The 18,037-nt window shown below is 53.6% G+C and overlaps 5 protein-coding genes across 5 annotated transcripts; 2 read left to right on the top strand and 3 right to left on the bottom strand.

Moving 5' to 3' along the window:
- Window positions 1-894: 894 nt before the first annotated feature.
- Window positions 895-3,079, bottom strand: L3040_000747 (uncharacterized protein; the record flags this gene model as incomplete). Its single annotated transcript, XM_066155288.1, has 6 exons — window positions 895-1,154; window positions 1,330-1,904; window positions 1,966-2,044; window positions 2,102-2,801; window positions 2,864-2,986; window positions 3,038-3,079. The coding sequence occupies 6 exons, from the start codon at window positions 3,077-3,079 to the stop codon at window positions 895-897; spliced, it is 1,779 nt and encodes a 592-aa protein (XP_066013322.1).
- A 725-nt stretch (window positions 3,080-3,804) lies between these two features.
- On the bottom strand, window positions 3,805-5,046 carry L3040_000746 (uncharacterized protein; the record flags this gene model as incomplete). Its single annotated transcript, XM_007288154.2, has 1 exon — window positions 3,805-5,046. The coding sequence occupies one exon, from the start codon at window positions 5,044-5,046 to the stop codon at window positions 3,805-3,807; it is 1,242 nt and encodes a 413-aa protein (XP_007288216.2).
- A 3,850-nt stretch (window positions 5,047-8,896) lies between these two features.
- Window positions 8,897-10,311, top strand: L3040_000745 (uncharacterized protein; the record flags this gene model as incomplete). Its single annotated transcript, XM_007288155.2, has 2 exons — window positions 8,897-9,360; window positions 9,432-10,311. 2 exons carry the CDS (start codon window positions 8,897-8,899, stop codon window positions 10,309-10,311), a joined length of 1,344 nt encoding a protein of 447 aa, XP_007288217.2.
- Window positions 10,312-10,534: 223 nt separating this feature from the next.
- On the top strand, window positions 10,535-10,924 carry L3040_000744 (uncharacterized protein; the record flags this gene model as incomplete). The annotated part of the gene is made up of 1 exon (XM_066155287.1): window positions 10,535-10,924. One exon carries the CDS (start codon window positions 10,535-10,537, stop codon window positions 10,922-10,924), a length of 390 nt encoding a protein of 129 aa, XP_066013321.1.
- Window positions 10,925-13,806: 2,882 nt separating this feature from the next.
- L3040_000743 (uncharacterized protein) lies at window positions 13,807-17,174 on the bottom strand (the record flags this gene model as incomplete). The annotated part of the gene is made up of 5 exons (XM_066155286.1): window positions 13,807-15,049; window positions 15,097-15,796; window positions 15,851-16,077; window positions 16,124-16,859; window positions 16,928-17,174. The coding sequence occupies 5 exons, from the start codon at window positions 17,172-17,174 to the stop codon at window positions 13,807-13,809; spliced, it is 3,153 nt and encodes a 1,050-aa protein (XP_066013320.1).
- Window positions 17,175-18,037: the final 863 nt, after the last annotated feature.

Here is an 18,037-nt window from a genome sequence, read left to right as displayed (position 1 = left end):
CGCACAAGACTCTCTCTGCCGATCGCTTACGGTCAGTACACCCTCCCTCCTCCACTGCAAGCCGACTCGAACCGCGAGCGGGCGGGCCGAGAGCCGGCGAGTGGGAGGATCGCAGCCGCGGGGTGTGGAATCTTTTTTTTTATATAACTTGCTTGCTTGCTTACTTGCTTGCTTGTACTGTGGCTGTGGCTGTGAGAGTGGCAGTAGTAGTAGTAGCAGTAGTAGCAGTAGCAGTACCGGTAGTAGTAGTAATGAATCGTTAAGCGAGTTGGGGGGTAGGTAGGTAGGTAGGTAGATAGGTACGAGCTGATATACACATATACATACATACACACACACACACACACACACACACAGCTGTACGGAACTTGGGAGAGATGCGGCCGGTAGGGCGTTGGTTAGGTTAGGTTAGTTAGTGACTTAGTAGTAGTAAGGACCTGCTCAGTAGTGTAGTGTAGTGCCTTCCTCGGGGAATGGGTTGATGGTATCATATCACATCAAGCAAAGCTTGGGTGGGCGCCGGACGGGACGGGACGGGACGGGGCGGGACGGGAGGAAATACTGGATGGAGGAGTCTGATTTTCAATTTTTTAATTTTTCATTTTTCAATTTTCATTTTTTTAATTTCCGCTCAAGATAAACAAATGGGTATCTTCCACTTCGGCTTCGGCTTCGGCTTCGGCTTGTGCTTGGCTGTTTTATTCAGCGCGCTCTTGATTGTTGAGAACTCACAGCCTGCCACCCCCCGGGAAGCATCGAATGCGTACCTATTTATTTACATCTCCTCGGATACGCCGCGCCGCGCCGCTCGATATGTATATATACTATACACACACCCATCTCCGCGACGCCTTCCGCTCTTTTGATTTACGACCGACCGACTGACCGACCGACCTAACAGCCACTCACAACCTTCGCATCGACCACCGCCGTCGTCCCGCTCTTCACGGCCGCCACGGCCTCCTTCAGCACCTCCTCCAGGTGCGACACGTTCTCGACCTGCGCCGCAAACAGCTGACCCCCCGCAGCCGCCTGCGCAATGCCCGCGTAGTCCGGCGAGGGGCTGAAGTCAATGTGGAGCTCCGCGTTGGTGGCTTGGGATCCCAGACCGTCGGGGTGGACCAGGAGCATGGATCGTCGGGGCGCGTTCCACCCTAGGTGACAATCAGGCTAAAGAAAAAGGAAAAGAGAAAAAAAAAAAAAAAAAAAAAAGAAGAAAAAAAAAAGAAGAAAAAAAAAAAGAAAGAAAAAAAAAAGGAAAAACTCCCCAGAGATGCATAAATTTTAGAAATATATATATATTATTCCTGAGTGCCGTGGCTTGCTCACCTTTATTGTTCAGCACGATCGTCAAGACGGGGATGTTGTACCGCTGCGAGATCCAGTACACGCTCCCGGGCACCGAAAACAAGAACGTCCCGTCCCCGACGATAGCCACGACGAACTTCCCCTTCCCGGGCCCGCGCTCGTGCTCGGTAGCCAGCTTAATGCCCAGGGCGCCACCGCCGGACCAGCCCAGCCCGCCGCCGCCGCAGTTGATCCACGAGCCGGGGCGCGTGGCTTGGATGTTGTCTGCGACGATGAGGCTGTTGGTGACGGCCTCGATGGCGAAGATGGTGTCGCTGGGGACGAGTCTGCGGAGGGTGCGGCAGAGGTGCCCTGCGCCGAAGGTGCCGTCGGGCCGGGGCTCGGCGGCGGCGGCGATGGATGAGAGCCGTTTCTCGTGTGAGAGGGCGAGGGCGTCCCAGCGCTGCTTGAAGGCTTCGGAGGACAGGCGGGCTGAGAGGGGTGAGGCTCTCGATCCGTCCTGGTGAGAGGCAATGTAGCCCAAGAGCTGTTTCAAGGAGGTGTAGCTGTCGGCGCGGTGACGGCTGAGTGCGTTGAGATAGAAGACTGGCATTTGGCTGATAGCGGGGGTCAGAATATATGGATAGGTATGAGCGGCGAGGGAAGTCAGTGACTTACCTCTTGAGTGGATCGACATCGATGTGGTAGATTTTCGCTCCCTCTTTCGGGTGGCATTGAGTGTTGATCCAGGGGACATCTGGTGTTTTTGGTCAGCACTTAGAGAAAACACACTCAGCAGACGGATGGGCCTTGCCACAATCCATGACGAGAATAACATCTGCAGTCTTGATGGCATCATCGCTTCCATATCGGAGCCCCAGCCAAGCCCGATGGTCCGCCGGAAAACACATATCGCTCCCGCCAGTGTCCAGAACGCGCAGCCCCGGAATGCGATCCGCCAGGTGAACCAGCGCTTCGACAGATTGATGGTTGCGCCCCGTATACCCGCAAATCACAAGCGGTTCTTCCGCGTAGATCAGCGCCTCGGTAATCGTCTGCACGGCACTATCACTCAATGCAGCCGGCTCCACCGGATTCCAGAACGTCTGTTCCAGCTTGTAGGGCGTCAAATCCTCCTCCATGACCTCGCGCGCGCCTGTCAGATACACGGGTCCGGCCGGGTCCGAGCACGCAAACTGCAGTGCCCGATTCACCATCTGCTTCACGTTCTTGCCCGTCTTGATTTCGCCCGTGTATCTGCAGTACTGTCCGACGATGAGTTTCTGGTCCGGCACGTCCTGGATCCAGTGGATGTACTCTGTGCGCGAGCCACGCATCTCGCCTTCGATCGTGAAGGGGGAGAGGCCGGCGAAGATGAGGACGGGGGCGCGTCCGCACGAGGCATTGTGGACCGCGGCTCCTAGGCCCTGGGTTCCCACGTCGACGTGGACCAGCACGCACTGCGGCTTTCCCGTGAGGCGTGCAAACCCGTCGGCCATAGATAGGGCTACCATCTACAGAGTCCGCCACCGTGAGGTAAGTGGTGTGGCCTTGCAGCAGGGGAAGCGAAACGGACCTCGTTCGGACAGGTGATGGTTCGCGGGAAGAGCCCTTTCCTTTCGTTCTGCCCTTTGACGATGGCTTCCATGATCGAAGGGTGGTCGGAGCCCAGGTTGACGAAGCAATGGGTTACCCCCGCCTACAGAAATCAACTCCATACTGTAAGCAAGGGGGTCGGGAGTAAACAAACATCCCAGAGGGCCTCGAAGAAGGCAAACGAAGCTGTATACATATTGGCAGTATTCTTAACTTGGGTCGCGGTTAAAGATGACAAGAAGGAATGTCGATATCAAATTGATGAATGGAGAAAGTCAGTCGATATCGATAATAGCAAGCAGTCGGCACTCCATCCACTCACGATATAATAGCTCGTAGTGGGGCAGAGCGCAGAATGGCGGGGTCACTCTTCCCCAGTTCGGGACATTACCCGGCACGTCGCTCATATCCTTCTATCGATTATAGCATTGCAAAAGTACAATGTTCAAAACACAAAGAGTACATCATAATAATACATTACGTCACCTACAGATAGTAACTTATCAAAAGTCAAAAGCCCATAAAATAAAATTAAAAATATTTATTTTATGGCTTTTGATATGGCAAAACACAAGCCACAGCCACAGCCACAGCCAGCCACAGCGGAATTCGAGCAGATTGAAAAAAGTCTTGGTGCAGATCCAGACTACCCACGGGTTAACTGGACGTCGCGTCGTACGTATGCATATACATGTTTATATATACACATCTCTTTTATTTGGTATAGACATCTCGAAAGCAGTCAAGTCCGATTTGGGGAAAGGAAAAGAGAAATCAATTGCCATCTATATAAGCGAGCGAAGCCAAATCGCAAATCCCTCTCTTTGTTTACTCGCTTCCCCAGCCCAAGAAACCAATCACACTCGAAGGAACGAGAGCTCGTACCGCAAAAGACCTCCTCTCCAACGCAGAGATGCGCACTTACTCCCACCGATACACCCCATCGTCATAGAGCACCCGGTGCCTCCTGTTGCCCGGGCCGACCGAGAACCTCCTCTTCGGCATCTGCCTCTCCCTCAGCCGTCTTTTCATATCCTCTTCTTCCTCCTCCTCCCTCTCCAACGCCGCACTTCGCGCAACCCGTTCCCTCTCCTCCGCCCTCCTCCTCATCTCGCTCGCGCCCACAATCAGCCTGTCCCTATCCACATCCCACTCCCTGTCTCTGTCTCTGTCTCGAATCTGCAAGCCCCCCATCAAGGCCAGACTCGGATCCACAGCCACCGGCTTTAAGATGCCTTTTAGAGGCTGCGGCTGCGGCTGCGGCTGCGGCTGCGGCTGCGGCTGTGACGGGAGCGGCACCGCCGGTCTACGTCGAATCTCCTCGTCTTGCTCTCTGATGCGCTGTTCACGGCGGCGATCGGCCTCGAGCGCGGCGATGCGTTGCTCCCGCTCCGCGACGCGCAGGCGCTCGACCTCCTCGGCTTCGCGGCGTGCGCGCGAATCGAAGGAGGTGTGCGACGTACTTGGGCTTTCCCATTGGAAGATGCCGGAATCCCGCTTGGCATTCCTGCCGATCCGGGATATTGACGAGCGTGCGCGGCGGAGGACCGGACGCTCGCCGACCACGGCCCCGATGGAAGGCACGCGGGCGTGTCGGAGATGGGGACGCTCGTCGACGATTACGGGACGGCCACGCTCGCGCTCCTGTTGGCGGGGCAGAGCGGAGTCGAAGATGTATGCTGGGGATGCGGGCGATGACGGCGCCGTGAAGGTGCGGAAGGTTTGCGGTGGGGTGCGTGGCGTGGGCGGGGAGTCGACGATGATGATCCTCTCCTTTCGGTGGATGCGGGTCGGTCGCAGCAATGGCAGCTCACTGCGTCGCCTCGATGACGAGTCTCTCCTCTGCACGCGCGCACTTTCCTCGGACGAGTATTCGCCTGAGCGGCGGTAGGGAGAGCCCCCCGAGGAGCGGGGCGGCGTCTGCGGGAATTGGGTGCGCGATTGGTACTCGTGCTGGTGTAGGTGTTGGGGCTGGTAGAGGCGGGCTGTCATCATGTACTCGGTAGTTGGCTCTCCGAACTGGACCTTGCGGACAGGATTCTCGAAGATGGAAAACCTCTGGCAGGGCTGCCCGGAACGGCCGTACTGGCAGATGGTGGTTTGGCGAAAGGAAGTCTCCTTGCCGTCTGGGTAGCGGTCGACGAAGACGTTAGTGACGCACATTGTGACGGCAGGAGAAACGTAGGAGCCTCGTGGCTGGTGTGGTATCGTCGTAGTATGCCGCGACGACGTCGTCGTCGGTCTGGGTCCCGTTGGAATTGTTTTGTTGCGGAGAGAGACCGTGTCTACGGTGTCTCTGGGAATGGTTTCTCTGATGCGAGTGTTGTCGCTCTTCTCGAGGGGGAGTTTCAATGCGTGCTGGAAGGGACTCTGTCGGGGGATCGAAGAGTTCTTTATACCGAGACGCTTGAAGGGAGCCTTGGTGTCAGTCTCCGAAATCAGGTACGAAGAGCAGTAGTCGCACTTCTGGTTCGATCCGATGAGCTAGAGACATAGAGACGACATATATAGCGGATGCCGTGCTTGTCTTTTGGGATGCTGGCGGGGGAGTGACAGTGGGAAGTCGGAGTTGGAGTGAGTTGTTGTTGAGGAGGATATATGTGATGATATATATGTATGTGTGTATATATATATCTACGCACATATATCTGTGTTGTCGTCGTCGTTCCTGTCTTGGAATCAGTCATTCGGCCACGGAACTAGGCAGACAGTCACTTGTGTCCCAGAGGGGTCTGGTGTCGATGACCCCGTGGCGTCCTCTACTCCCCTCGCTTTCATCCTTCACCCTTCACCCTCAACCCTCACAGCCCCGGGGCTCAAGCGGAATGGGCTGCATCGAAAGTATGCGCAGTGTGCCGTGTGCAGTGTGCAGTGTGCAGTGCACGCACAGTAATTCCTCAATTGTGGACGAGAATAGTCGGACGGGATGGATTGGATGTGGTGTAGGTAAATACATGCCGGATTATCTGCTGGCGAAGAAGAGATGTCACTCAGAGAAAGGAAGACGGGCACCGACAGATACCTCGACCTCCGTATGTCATCAACTGGCCACTCGACCCGGAGTCCGGATCGACGTGTGCCACCACCATCATCACCTCCATCACCACCATCACCACCATATATAATGCCCCTCGACAAGAACCATGTGACCACCATGTGACGACCATGTGACCTTGACCACAGCCCCCCCCCCCCAACCCCAACCTGCGGGTCGGCGCGAGCTGATGGTGTTCACATCTTCCGTCTTACATCTCACATCTCACATCACCCACCACCCACCACCCACCACCCATCTCTTCCCATATATCCAAGTTGCGCCTCCAAGCGCTGCATGCGCCCAACCCAGATTAGTGAGGCAAAAAGTCGCGATCGGTATAGCCTCGAGACATATATATCCATCTATATATATACACCTACCTATGCCTTCCCCCGTCAGTCGTCCGTCACCAATCGAATTCTTTCCGATGCTGACTTTCGCGACAGTACGCCCGTTGGTGTGTGGTATATATAGATGCCCGTTTTCGTTTTTTGGCCCGTCCTATATATCCCATCCCACCGCAGCCCTTGACAGCCTCCGGGGGCGTTGGAAGCTTAGAAGCTTGTGCCGCGGGGGGGTGGCTCGCTCCCCTGATGATCCAGGCTGTGTCCGTCCCGATGCAAATCTCACAGAAAACTGTGAGTGTGCAGTACCGGTAGTGCCCGCGCGATGCGATCTTAATGTCTCACCCTCTCTCTGCCTGGGGCAAAACCACACAAGTCTACGAGGAGCCAGAAGTCAACCGTCACCACTTGGATCTGATGATACACATATGCAGCGACCGAGACATGCAGGTACCAGTCATCTCGACACGACCCAAGTATACATTCAACTATGTACTTACCGATCATCATCCTCGATACAGAAACCCAGTCGCGTGTCTCCCTCCCTCCCTCCCCCTCCTCTCCTGTTACCCGCTCTCTCCTCGGTAGTTGATTCATAGCAGACTGCAGCAACCCGCCGTCATGGTCCCGAGTCTGTCTGCCTTGAAGTCCGCTCGGTAAATAGTAGTCAATACTGCTAACTGATATTGTAATACGTATATATATGTATATATATATATACACATATCTATATATACTAAGTATCAGCCAGACATACCTCGGGGAGGTAGTGCGAGCTAGCTATGTATGACTCAATCGGCACACCACCGTACTCCTGGAATTCCGATAATGAATCAACCCGGATTCCCAGTACAATATATCCCCACCTGACCATGCAAAAATCCCAGAACCCTGAGGAGCCGACCCAAGCCAGTCATTTCGGGTGATAATTTAAGCAATATAAGAAAGGGAATCCTGGTCCAGCTGGAGAGGCGCAATTGCCTTGCTTTGCTTAGCTTTGCTGGTCAATCTGCCTTGCGAGGCGTTTCTTGCGGGTTCGAGGTCCGAGGTGTGGGATTTGGGTTACACTACATAGATACAGGCAGGCAGACAGGTAGGTATATACCTGATAAGGGGGCTTTTTTTTCGTCCGATAGTTAGGAAAGATGGGGGTAGTTCTTCTGCATTGTTGTTTTTCTGTTGCCTCTTCGTTACGATTCGAAATAATGAATATATGCAGTGTAAAGAAAGCGCCGTAAAATTGGCAGCGTTGATATGAGTAAGTGCAATATTTGAAATCGCTTCTAAACAATTCAAATGATCTCGGTATAACATTAATAGACTGATATATTAGAATTCGAACCGACCCCTTGAGTTATACAAGCGAGCGACGCCCGATATTCAGGCTTGGTTGGTCAACACACAGCTTTGAAAAGGTTGAAATGATTCGAAAAGAAACACAAATTGAGTCCAGCAACTGAAGGGCGCGCTTCTGAACCCTTATTCTAGGCACTTGAGACCAGATATTGAGGCTCTTCAGAGAATAAACAGCACGTGCTTGTCCCCCTCGATCGAGTTGAGTCCCTAGCGCTTCCGGCATACACGTTAGCGCAAGCAAACATATATCTAGGTATACCCTTTCCTCTTCTCAAACTTCCAACTTCAACTCACTTTCATCTCTTTCCCACGTATAGCATCCAATACTGCGTCCGCTCAACAACAGCTCTCCAATCTAATCCTCGCCCACGGGTTAGGTTTTCGGCTTTCTCCCTGAGGCCGCTCGTTAGTCTGACGCTCATTATCGTCCGCATCTGCCGGTTCGCAGTCATCGGCAGCGTCCGTCGCAAGTATGCCATCTCGCCAGCAGACGCTCGTGGCGGCTGTGAAAACAAGATTGCTCCCGTCTATCATAACTCGATGATATTTGGAGGCCACTATCCAAGTGATGCAGATGCAGGGACTTGGTTCTCTGGACAGCTAGACAGACTATGAGATGGTGTCTATGCCTGTGGATCTGATAGTGGTGGCAACAGCCGCGACGCCGTACCGGGAGGAACCCGACTTGTGGTTTGGTTATCGCGAGATCCACTCATCTGGCCAGTCCTCGGGGCTTTCCAAGTGGCGCCGCTTCCACTAGTTACCAAATTCCTGGTCCTGGTCACCAGCAGCATTGACGAAGGTGCCGCGGTGAGAATCGCTTAGCTTTGCTTTTTTATACTTCATTTTTCTCTCCTTTCCTTCTTCTTTCTTCTCCTTTTCCAACCTTTCTTTTTCTTTCCTTTCTTGCGAAGACCTCGGCCTTACTCCGTAGAGATATAATCATTCTGTTCATTTCAGCGATGTGGGTCATCGATTTCACTACTCTCCTTTCTTCCCTTATTTGCCTCCGAGCCGACGGAGCCTAGAGCTCATATGCAAGGGATGGAATTAGTCAAGAGCAATGTCCCACTTTCTTGTTATCAGGTCAATGATAGCAAACGCGGAAAATTCCCTTGCTTCAGCGCAACCAAAAGCGAGGCCGATGTCTGCATTCCGTACCTCATCCAGTGTATACAAAAGTCTTCCGCTTCACTCGTGCTCACAGCAGAATTAGACTGCTGCTACGACCCTGACGTTTCCCCAGGAGCCCAGCATTTCTATTGAAAACGTCACGATGGTTACCCTCGCTACCTGGGCTCGGAGTAAAGTCACGCATCTCCCTCGGGCCTCGCGGATGGTCCTCGGAACGGTCTGCGGAGCATTTATCTTCATCTGCTTATACACCACTCGCGAGATGAGAGAGATCTCGCTGGAGCTGACGGAGCAACACATTATCGAGGAGCAAAGCGGCGTCTACAGGGTCCTGAAGGGGGCGATACCGAGCGTGAATCTGGTAGTGGCAGCAACATCGAAGGAAGATTACGGCTGGACGAAAGAGCTGAGAATCCCCAGCATGACCGTCGTGCCGTACATCGCGGATGACCTGAACGCGACGCACCACGCGCAGCAGAACAAGGGCCACGAGGCGATGATGTACCACCAGTACTTCTACGACTTCTACGACAACCTACCCGACATCTCCATTCTGATCCACTCCCAGCAGCGATCATGGCACGTCGACGGAATGCTGGATCAAAGGTTTGCAGCCTTGTCTCGCTTCGCTTCTTCCCGATCGAGAGACAGAAAGAACAACACTGACAGCGTCCCAGCATGGTATTCTCCCTCAACCACCTCGACCTCCGCGAGGTCCAGCGCCGCCACTTTCTGAACCTGCGCGTGACCTGGGGCATCGGCTGCTCGAACGGGCAGATCAACACGACGCGCGTGAACGAGGAATCCGGCGCCGCCCCGGAGCAGAAGGAGATGCAGGAGGCCTTCCGCGCGAACTTCAACATCTACGACGTCCCCGAGATCCTGGCCACGCCGTGCTGCTCGCAGATCGCCGTCACCAAGGCGGCCATCCGGCGGGTGCCGCGCGAGCAGTACCTGAAGCACATCGAGTGGCTGCTGGCGACGCAGCTGAAGGACAGCATCTCGGGCCGCACGTGGGAGCACATGTGGCAGTACCTGTTCCTGGGGAAGGCCATCGACTGCCCGCTCGAGCACCGCGCGTACTGCCGGCTGTACCACATCTGTTTTGGGGGCCGGGAGGAGTACGACGAGTGGGTCGAGCTGAACCAGGGACGCGGGAAGCTGGAGAGTGAGCTGGATAAGCTGAAGAAGGAGATGGAAAAGCTGAAGAAGGACGAGAAAGACAAGGCGGAGCCGGAGAAGGACAAGGATGGGAAGCCGGAGAAGGACGAGAAAGACAAGGCGGAGCCGGAGAAGACTGACGAGGAGCAGAAGAAGCTGTCGGCTACGCAGGAGAAGACCAACAAGAAGGCGCAGGAGTGGTTGGAGACTGAGCTGAAGAGTGTACAGGAGGCGATCAGGGTCCGGAGGGAGGTGGCGGTTGTGAGAGGCGCTGTTGAGGCGAACAGGATTGCGGAGGCGGAGCCGCTCTATGGCGACGAGGATGAGCTGGGGGTCGAGGCGAAGATCTTCCCGCAGAAGGTCAAAGCGCAGGCTACGACTACCCGCTCTCCTTGACCTGCATTTTTTTTTTTTTTCTCTTGAGACTGATTCGTAGCGAGTGTACTGATGCTTAAGATGGGTGATGTGTGTATAAATAGGCGGGCCAGTGGGAAAATTAGACGGCGTATAATTTAATCTTGAATGGTGATGGGCGCAGGCCGTCTGAATTGCGTGCTGGAAAAACGCGCTAATGTAGAAGTTCGCCGACGGGCTATACTATACATGGCACGTAAACAGCATGTACTTCTCCAGGTCCCTACTCGTTGTACATGATGCTGCCTTGGCCATTCCTGTGGATCTTCCCTTGCCGCTGCCCAACAGTCCGAACCCCGTCGCCAATATCGTCGTGCTTCGAAATGCCCTCCACCCAACGACCGTCGCAGCGCAGAAACCCACGCCTGGAACCATCGCAAGCCTCATCCACATCAAGTCCAACCGACCACCACACCCATCAGCCAGCCCACCGCTCGAACACACACAGATACAGCCGCCGTCCGCCTTGCTGCTGCTGGTCACCAGTCCGGCCAACCCGCCGCACGCCCAGGTCCCGAAGCAAAGTAGCCCCATCCTCTCCGCGTCTCCGTCCTCCGCGCAACCTTCACGATCCCCACCCCAAAGCCATCAGTAACCTCTGTACCGGGCCTCGTTCCGATAGATCGATCGATCTCCCACGCCGAGACGCCTGCGACACCGACGACGCCGTCTCCTACTCCGGCGACGTCCGACGTTTCCGATTCCCAGCGGCTGGCTCCACCTCCGTCTCCGCAAAGGCTCCTCCTGTCTCATCTGCTCTCATGCGGCTTCGCAAAAGTGTCTCCCAACAGGGCGGGAGGGGGGGGGGGGGGGGGGGGGTGGGAAGGTAAAAAAAAAAAAAAAAAAAGGTAAAAAAAAAGAAGAGAAAGGCAATGTCTCCTTGTACGTACGTCATCGGCTTTCTAAGATGCTGTGAGGGCGGGCGTCGAAAGCGGCGCCCCGGTACGGGATCCCATCCCATCCCATCTTTCCAAGCCATCGATCGATCGAGATGAAACATCGCCGAGGTTTTGGAATGTTGTTCCGGCGGAGGTGGGGTGGGGATAGGAATGGCCCGTCTTCGACCCCATCTCATCCCAGCCCGCCGTTGATGAGGTCCGTGTACGAGGATATGGGAGCCCGCTGTCGTGGCTTTCCCCTCGTGGTCTCTGTCGGCGCAAGACGTGTCGGGGTCGGGCAGGTTGGCAGTTCCTCTTATTTTCTGCGCATGAGGCCTTGGGCTTGGTCGAGAGCCGGGGGGGAAGGGGGGATTTGAGGTGCTGAGAGATCGGTGATGGGTAGCTAGCGCCGGAAGAGAGCAAGTTTCTGGGCTGTTGATGGGGAGTTTGGAGGAGAGGAGTTTACATGGACAGATAGCAGGCGGGACTGACAGATCTTTTTCCGGGGATCTGGATCTGGACTTTTCACTTCGAGTCGTTTCAAGGCTCTGGATCGAGGAAGGTTGAAGTGCTTGTAGTCATGTCGTGTTGGTTAGATGGATCTTGATATGCGTACATACTGAGGGGGGGTAATCAATCTATCTAACTATCTGCCCCCACCCTTTCCGGCAGAAGAACCTCACTAGCCATGACAATGAGAGAACTCATATCTGAGAGGCAAGTGCTGCGAAACGATTCAAGTGATGTGCTCATAGCGTACGGCATTCTTCATTCAGCCTGACAGGCCCGTGCTTGACATGCGTTGTTTTGTTTACACGAGCACTCGCTAAACAGCCGGGTGCAAAAGGGGGTAGCGAAAACCTTATCAAAAGAAAAGTAACAAAAAGACAGCGGAGTAAGAAAAGAAAAAAGAAAAAAGAAAAAGGGAAAAAATAATATAGAAAAAAATAATATAGAAAAATTCAAGTATTACTATCCGGAAAGGGCAAAAAGCCGACCGACCTAAGATGTTGCAAAAGTACCACCACAGCATCTTACCGCAGAGTGACAGCGGGTCGGTACAATACACCATGACAAATCCCACTGACAGGGCGCCAGCGGAGGAGGGGAAGAGTGCGCGCGTCCCTCACGAGTCGACCACGGATGTACGACTACTGTACGTATGTACGCCCCACCAAATGCGAAGTGCAACAAAACCCTTCTGCGGCCCGGCACACACACAAGAGCAGCACCGTTAGCTTCGACGAGCCTCAAGTCTGGCTTGACTCTCTCTCGAGAGTCCAAATCGAATCGAAAACACCTTTTTCTTTTCGCGTTCTCTAATATGGCTTCAATGCCTATCTATCGCTTACCGGGCTCTCTCTCGCCCAAATCGCGTTTGGCGGGCAGGACTTGAGGGATGAAAAAAAAAAAAAAAAAAAAAAAAAAAGCCCCCCACGGACCGTAGTCCGTGTGGCGCGTAGAGGCGCACAATGTTCACGCTCTCTCCAGTTGTGCCTAGGGCTGTAGTTGCCAGAATCTCTCCTTCATGGTCAGCATCTGCTCACCAAAACGAGGACACCTCGCCGCACGGTCTAAAAACCTACAGTAGCGTAGCCCAGCAGAGGTCAACCGGCAGCGGGAACGCAAACACCGCTCTCTCCCATAAAGGTTCCGCGTTGACAGTCCCGTAGTGCAGATTCCATGGCATTCTGATACGAGGTCTGTTCCCTGGCGGCCCCGGAGCTTGCGGAGGGGCCAGGGGACCTTGTTTCGCAACGGTCGTAATATATATACGGCTGCCTTCCGAGGCTTTTGACATTAACGCTACATCAACCTTCTATAAGAAATACGTTTCAGAAGGATGTAAAGGAAATGCAACGCTTCAGCCCGGCCGCAAGCTAAAATTTACGGCCCATAAGCAGCGCGAAAGAATCGTGATACGAAGTGTACAAAATGTACATTCAAAAGTCAGGATAAAGTGAAGGGTTGAGTAGTGAATACTTTTAATCGTGAGGCGCTCGCACAGAGAACTCGTCTCCTCGTGTCACGCTGCTGGCTTAGAAGTACCAGCTCTGAAAGAGAATGATCGTTGCAAAGAAAAAACATGAACGAAAATGTTGATGAGATAGTCTCCGAGGCTTGTATATCGCCGTTAAGATTTGTATGAGATTATTCAGGTTCATCGGAATCAATGTATTTTCCAACCGATAAGGCCCATTTCACTTCATCCATACCATGAAATTTTGAAATAACAGCACCTATTGCCCATAGGGATGGCAAAGTCATGCACGCCACCATGATTTCCGATAGCCTGGCCCATAAATATGAGAGTAATCCTGACATAAGAAACAGACACTAAACAAATGGAAGTCCGTAAACACTATACTAAAGGGGTATGTCCGAGAGCGTGTCGCTAAACAGTTTCAAACGTATAGTACATCAATGAAGAAACAATGTGCAGAGCTCGCCGCTAAAAGTCGTGGGGGTAGTGGCGTGGGTGGTATATCGCGGGGGAGTCTCTTGCTGAAATTCGTCAAACCCCCAGGATACATATGATAGTCCGATAGTTGGATGATCCATTCGTTATATGGGTTCGGTGGTGGGCGTTGAGAAAATCTTAGCTTTCCTCAGTAATGCCGACTTCGCCGCCTCCTTCCTCTCGCCACTCTCGACTTCGCTCTGTCAGCCTCTTGACACCACTCACACGTCGCGCCCAGAGACTTTCCACTGGCGAACGGAAAGAATAGGCTCTCTGGCTGCTGATGACGCCAATGGCTTGAAGAACAGCTTTCCTGCTATCTCTCCCAAATACAGCCGGGTGGTTGATCCATTCTAAACTAGCCTCAAGCTCGGCGTCGAGAGCGGCAACGGTGGCGGCGTCGATACCGGGAGATGAGCCCATCGAAAGGGCATCGTTCGAACGAGGACCGGGAATTGGCCCCGAAGGAGGCCCCGAAGGAGGCCCCGAAGCGGCATGAGAAGAACTAGGAGGCGAAGGCGAGCGGTGGCAATCAGGAGTGACGGTAGAGGTAGGAGATGATTCCGGCCCTGATGGGGATGACTTTGATTGAGGAGGTGGGGGAATTGGCGGCAGACCGCCTTTCCCAAGACCCTTGAGAATAGAGCGGGTCTCGTGAAGAAGATGTTGTGCGCGATCATGTTGACCACGTGAGATAAGGGTCAGTGCGCGGGTGAGCATGTCTGAGGTAAGAAGTTCCATTCGTCGCTGTACGACACTTGGATGAGGCGGAATCGGCGGCGTATTTAAAAAGGCTGACTTTCTTTGTTGTTGCCGGGCCGTTGGAGCTGGAAGCATCGTGATTGCGAGGAGTGATGGACAAGGGAGATGAGCTAAAGTTCCATCGCGGAGAATGTCTCCCCATGTAAGGTCTGCCTGGATGAGCGGAACCTCTTCGATAGACGCGATGCGCTCATCCTCTTTGTCGAGAGGTCCACCGAGAGCTTCGAGACCCGAGACGATAGACTCCCAAGCATCCTGTGGAAGTTGCTCCTGGGACGCATTGTCTGGAGCGATGACAAGCTGCACTAGAATATCTCTCTTGTCGCCAAATCTGAGGTCTCCGAGAGATGCCTCGGCATCCTTGCCAGTTGCGCGCTTCGTTATTTGTAGTGCGCCACTGATCTTCACAAACTTTGCTGGAGATCCTTCAGGAAGTCGCAACTTCAGCTTCACATTCTGATGAGACATTGTCTGCAGCGCACCCATGCAGCCTGCGAGACATTCTCGAAGCATCATCCAGTCCTTGACATACGTGTAGGAGGCTTTGGTCCGGGTCGATAGCTCAATCATCGTATCCGGTTTATGCGTCATGCCAAGTCCGAACGAGTGAATAGCGATCCTATTATGGTCAGAAAGGTACAGCAAGAGCATTACTATGAGACTTACTTCGCAGCCTCCGCTCTGGACACAACGAAATCAACACTCTCAGCATCCGAGGTTGACGAGTCGCTGATCAAGATAATGGTAGCGATCGGATTGCTTGATTTCCTCGACATCAGGAGATCCATCGCAATATTGGCCCCGTCAACAACATCTGCACGATGGCTCTTTTGCCCAACAGGTCGAATCGATGATAGAATATTTGACCATCCAGCCCAGGCTCTCGAAGTCATACCGACTAGAGGAGCGGCGCCACCACTTGATCCGAAAGTGACTAAGCCCATGCGGTCGCGCTCTCCAAGACTCTGCACCATGAACTGCAAGGCATCTCGCACCAGAGTGATCTTGACACCCTGCATGGAGGAAGAGACCGGGATGACAACAACGATGTCGATCGGAATATGTATTTCTGCTGGCAATCGCGATTTTCGTCCGCTGGTATATTCCGTGGGAGCAGTAGTGGTAGATTGGGGGCCACCAAAAGTCGATGAGTTGACGGACGAGACACGCTTGGAAACTCGTTGCCAGTCCTCCTCGTCTGTCTCGGACAGGTCGTAAACGGGGCTTCGGACCGGAGAGTCTTCGACTGCATTCAAGTCAAGTAGGGCTTGTTGCCAAAGCTTCAATTGGTTCTTGTTGTCAAATCGGAGATGGAAGGAGGGCAGTTCTGCTACGGAGAGGCTCAAAGTTAAAACGTTATCATCTGCTGCTCGAAGATTAGACATCGTGATCTTTTCGGTTTGGCCAAGGTTGCTTTTACCGCTTTCAGTAACTTCATTGAGATGTTTCTTGATCAAAATTGATCCTTTCAGTGTGCACCGGGTGGTTTTCCCACGAGAATTCTGCTCTTCCCATTGTTGCGGCACACCGACCTTCTTTTCCTTCACGCAAATGAGCATGTCGGCGAAGAGAAAGCACTCTAACTCTTGCCACGCCTTCTTATCTTTACCGACTCGAATAGTGCCGTACAGGCGCAGCTTGCCGAACCTGTTCTACGATCAGTACACCCCGCTAGAATAAAAACTCAGCGTACCTGCTAAAGTCCAAGCCATGCCAATTGTCCACTCGACTCCGCAGATTCTCGGTGATTTCCTCCAGTACCTCTGGTGACTCGTATGGATAGAACCGAGGCGCACTTTGCGCCGGCGAAGGAGGCCTCGCGTAGGTATCCTCTGGGCGTATTTTAGGCAAAGGAGGGGCGGTACGAAGATCATCGGGATCTGGTTTCCATTTATTCTCAGGGACTTCGATGGTGACCAAGCAAGTCAGAGTTTGCTGTTGCCGCGACCGGTTCAAAGTTGGAAATTCCGACCTGACACTGACGGACGGAGGGGGTATCGGGTTCCGGGAGACGCTTGCTCTTGGGCTCATCAAACTTGTTTCCATCGATTGAACATCGTATTCGTGGCGCCTTGGCGGGCCACTCATTGAAGTTTCTGAATATCCAACAGATGATACGGTACCGGTACCTGTGGCCTCGGAGCCGTTTCGGGTGTGGGATGCTCTCGAGGATGGAGAGATAATTCTAGCTGCTCGTTCACGACTGTCTCTGCTGTCTCTGTTGTTGCTGCTGTCCCTGGCATGGCTGTCCCTGGTATCCTTAGATTCGCGGCTGCTATCTCTGGGGGTTCGAACTTGCTGTCTCAGGCCTGATTCTCGACTCTCGGGTCGTAAAGTCTGGCTGTCCCAAGCTGTGGGCGTCGGGGTTTGCTGTGATCTGATTGACTGGTCGTTGGCTGATACTGACCGCACGATACCACTTAGCTTTTCTGCAGAGGGATAGACCATCAGCTGTCTGATAGGGAACGAGACGACGAACCGTTGCCAAATTTCTTACCAATGTCAAGAACGTTGCCTCCTCGGTTCGTATCGAGCCCCAACGGCGCATTGCAGGTCGGGCAGTATTGGGAGTCGAGCTCCTTCATATATTCGTAAAAGCATGCTTCGTGTGAGACGTGACCGCAAGAGAATTGCAGTATCCTCTCGCCGCGCAATGTGTGTTCCAGCGGCTCCTCGCAGACAGCACACTCGCTTCCGACAAATGTCCTCTCCCTCCGCGTTCGGCTCCTGTCGGTGTCCAGCATGCCTGTCATGTCTCCTGCCGCTCGATTGCGAGACTCCCTCGAGCGTGTGTTGTTGTGCTTCGTCTTGGGTGTATATTGGCTGGGACGGGCTCGGAAGATTACTGTTCTCTCGAGATTGAATTGGGATTGTCGTTAGTACGTTGATGGGGTGAGTATGAGTCTGCACGGAAACTCCGGTCTTCAGTAGTTGCTGGTGCGAAGCGGGATCAGGGAGAGCATTAGAATAGTGTTTGGTGGTGTAGATGCGGAACGGGTATTGTAGTGAGGGGCGGAGGGGACGTAGGAGACGGACACCATGAAAGGGGTTTAACTAGTACTCACTGTTATTCAGTAAATGGGATCCTGCAATGCGGGCTTTGCTAGGGTCCTCCCTGTCCTTGCTCATTGCCGTTGTGCCGTTCCCTTGCCCCCTGGCTCTCTTATCCGAGTCCGCTAAGTAGGAGACCGGGAGACCAAGCTCAACCAGGCCCGCAAATTGGTTGTCGGATGTGGTGGCAGGAGAAGCGGTGCCCAGGTCTCTGCTGGGATAGACGTGACTGAGAAATCTTCTTGAAGTGTACTTCGTCACTTAGCAATACCCCTATCTCTTGAGGCGGAATACCCAGACGTTCGGGTTCAGGTCCTGGGCCAGAAACTTGGGACTCTGGCTGGAAAATATCCTTCCAGCGCCTTTGTTTCAGGGGACTGCGGTTTCAAGTCAAGACGCCGTACAGTAATAATGGTTGAGCCCGCAAATCTCGCGCGAGACTCGATTCTGGGAGGAGGTGAAGTCGCAGTGGGAGGGGAGTCTGGCGAAGTTGAGAGGATGCTAATGCAGACCGGCATACATAACAGCCTGGTTTCACAAAAAGCTGGGAGTCGAT

This window comes from Drepanopeziza brunnea (genome assembly GCF_022702325.1).
Source record: "Drepanopeziza brunnea f. sp. 'multigermtubi' strain 214-2 chromosome Unknown ctg1, whole genome shotgun sequence".
NCBI lineage: Eukaryota > Fungi > Ascomycota > Leotiomycetes > Helotiales > Drepanopezizaceae > Drepanopeziza > Drepanopeziza brunnea.
This window is presented reverse-complemented; position numbering and strand designations above follow the sequence as displayed.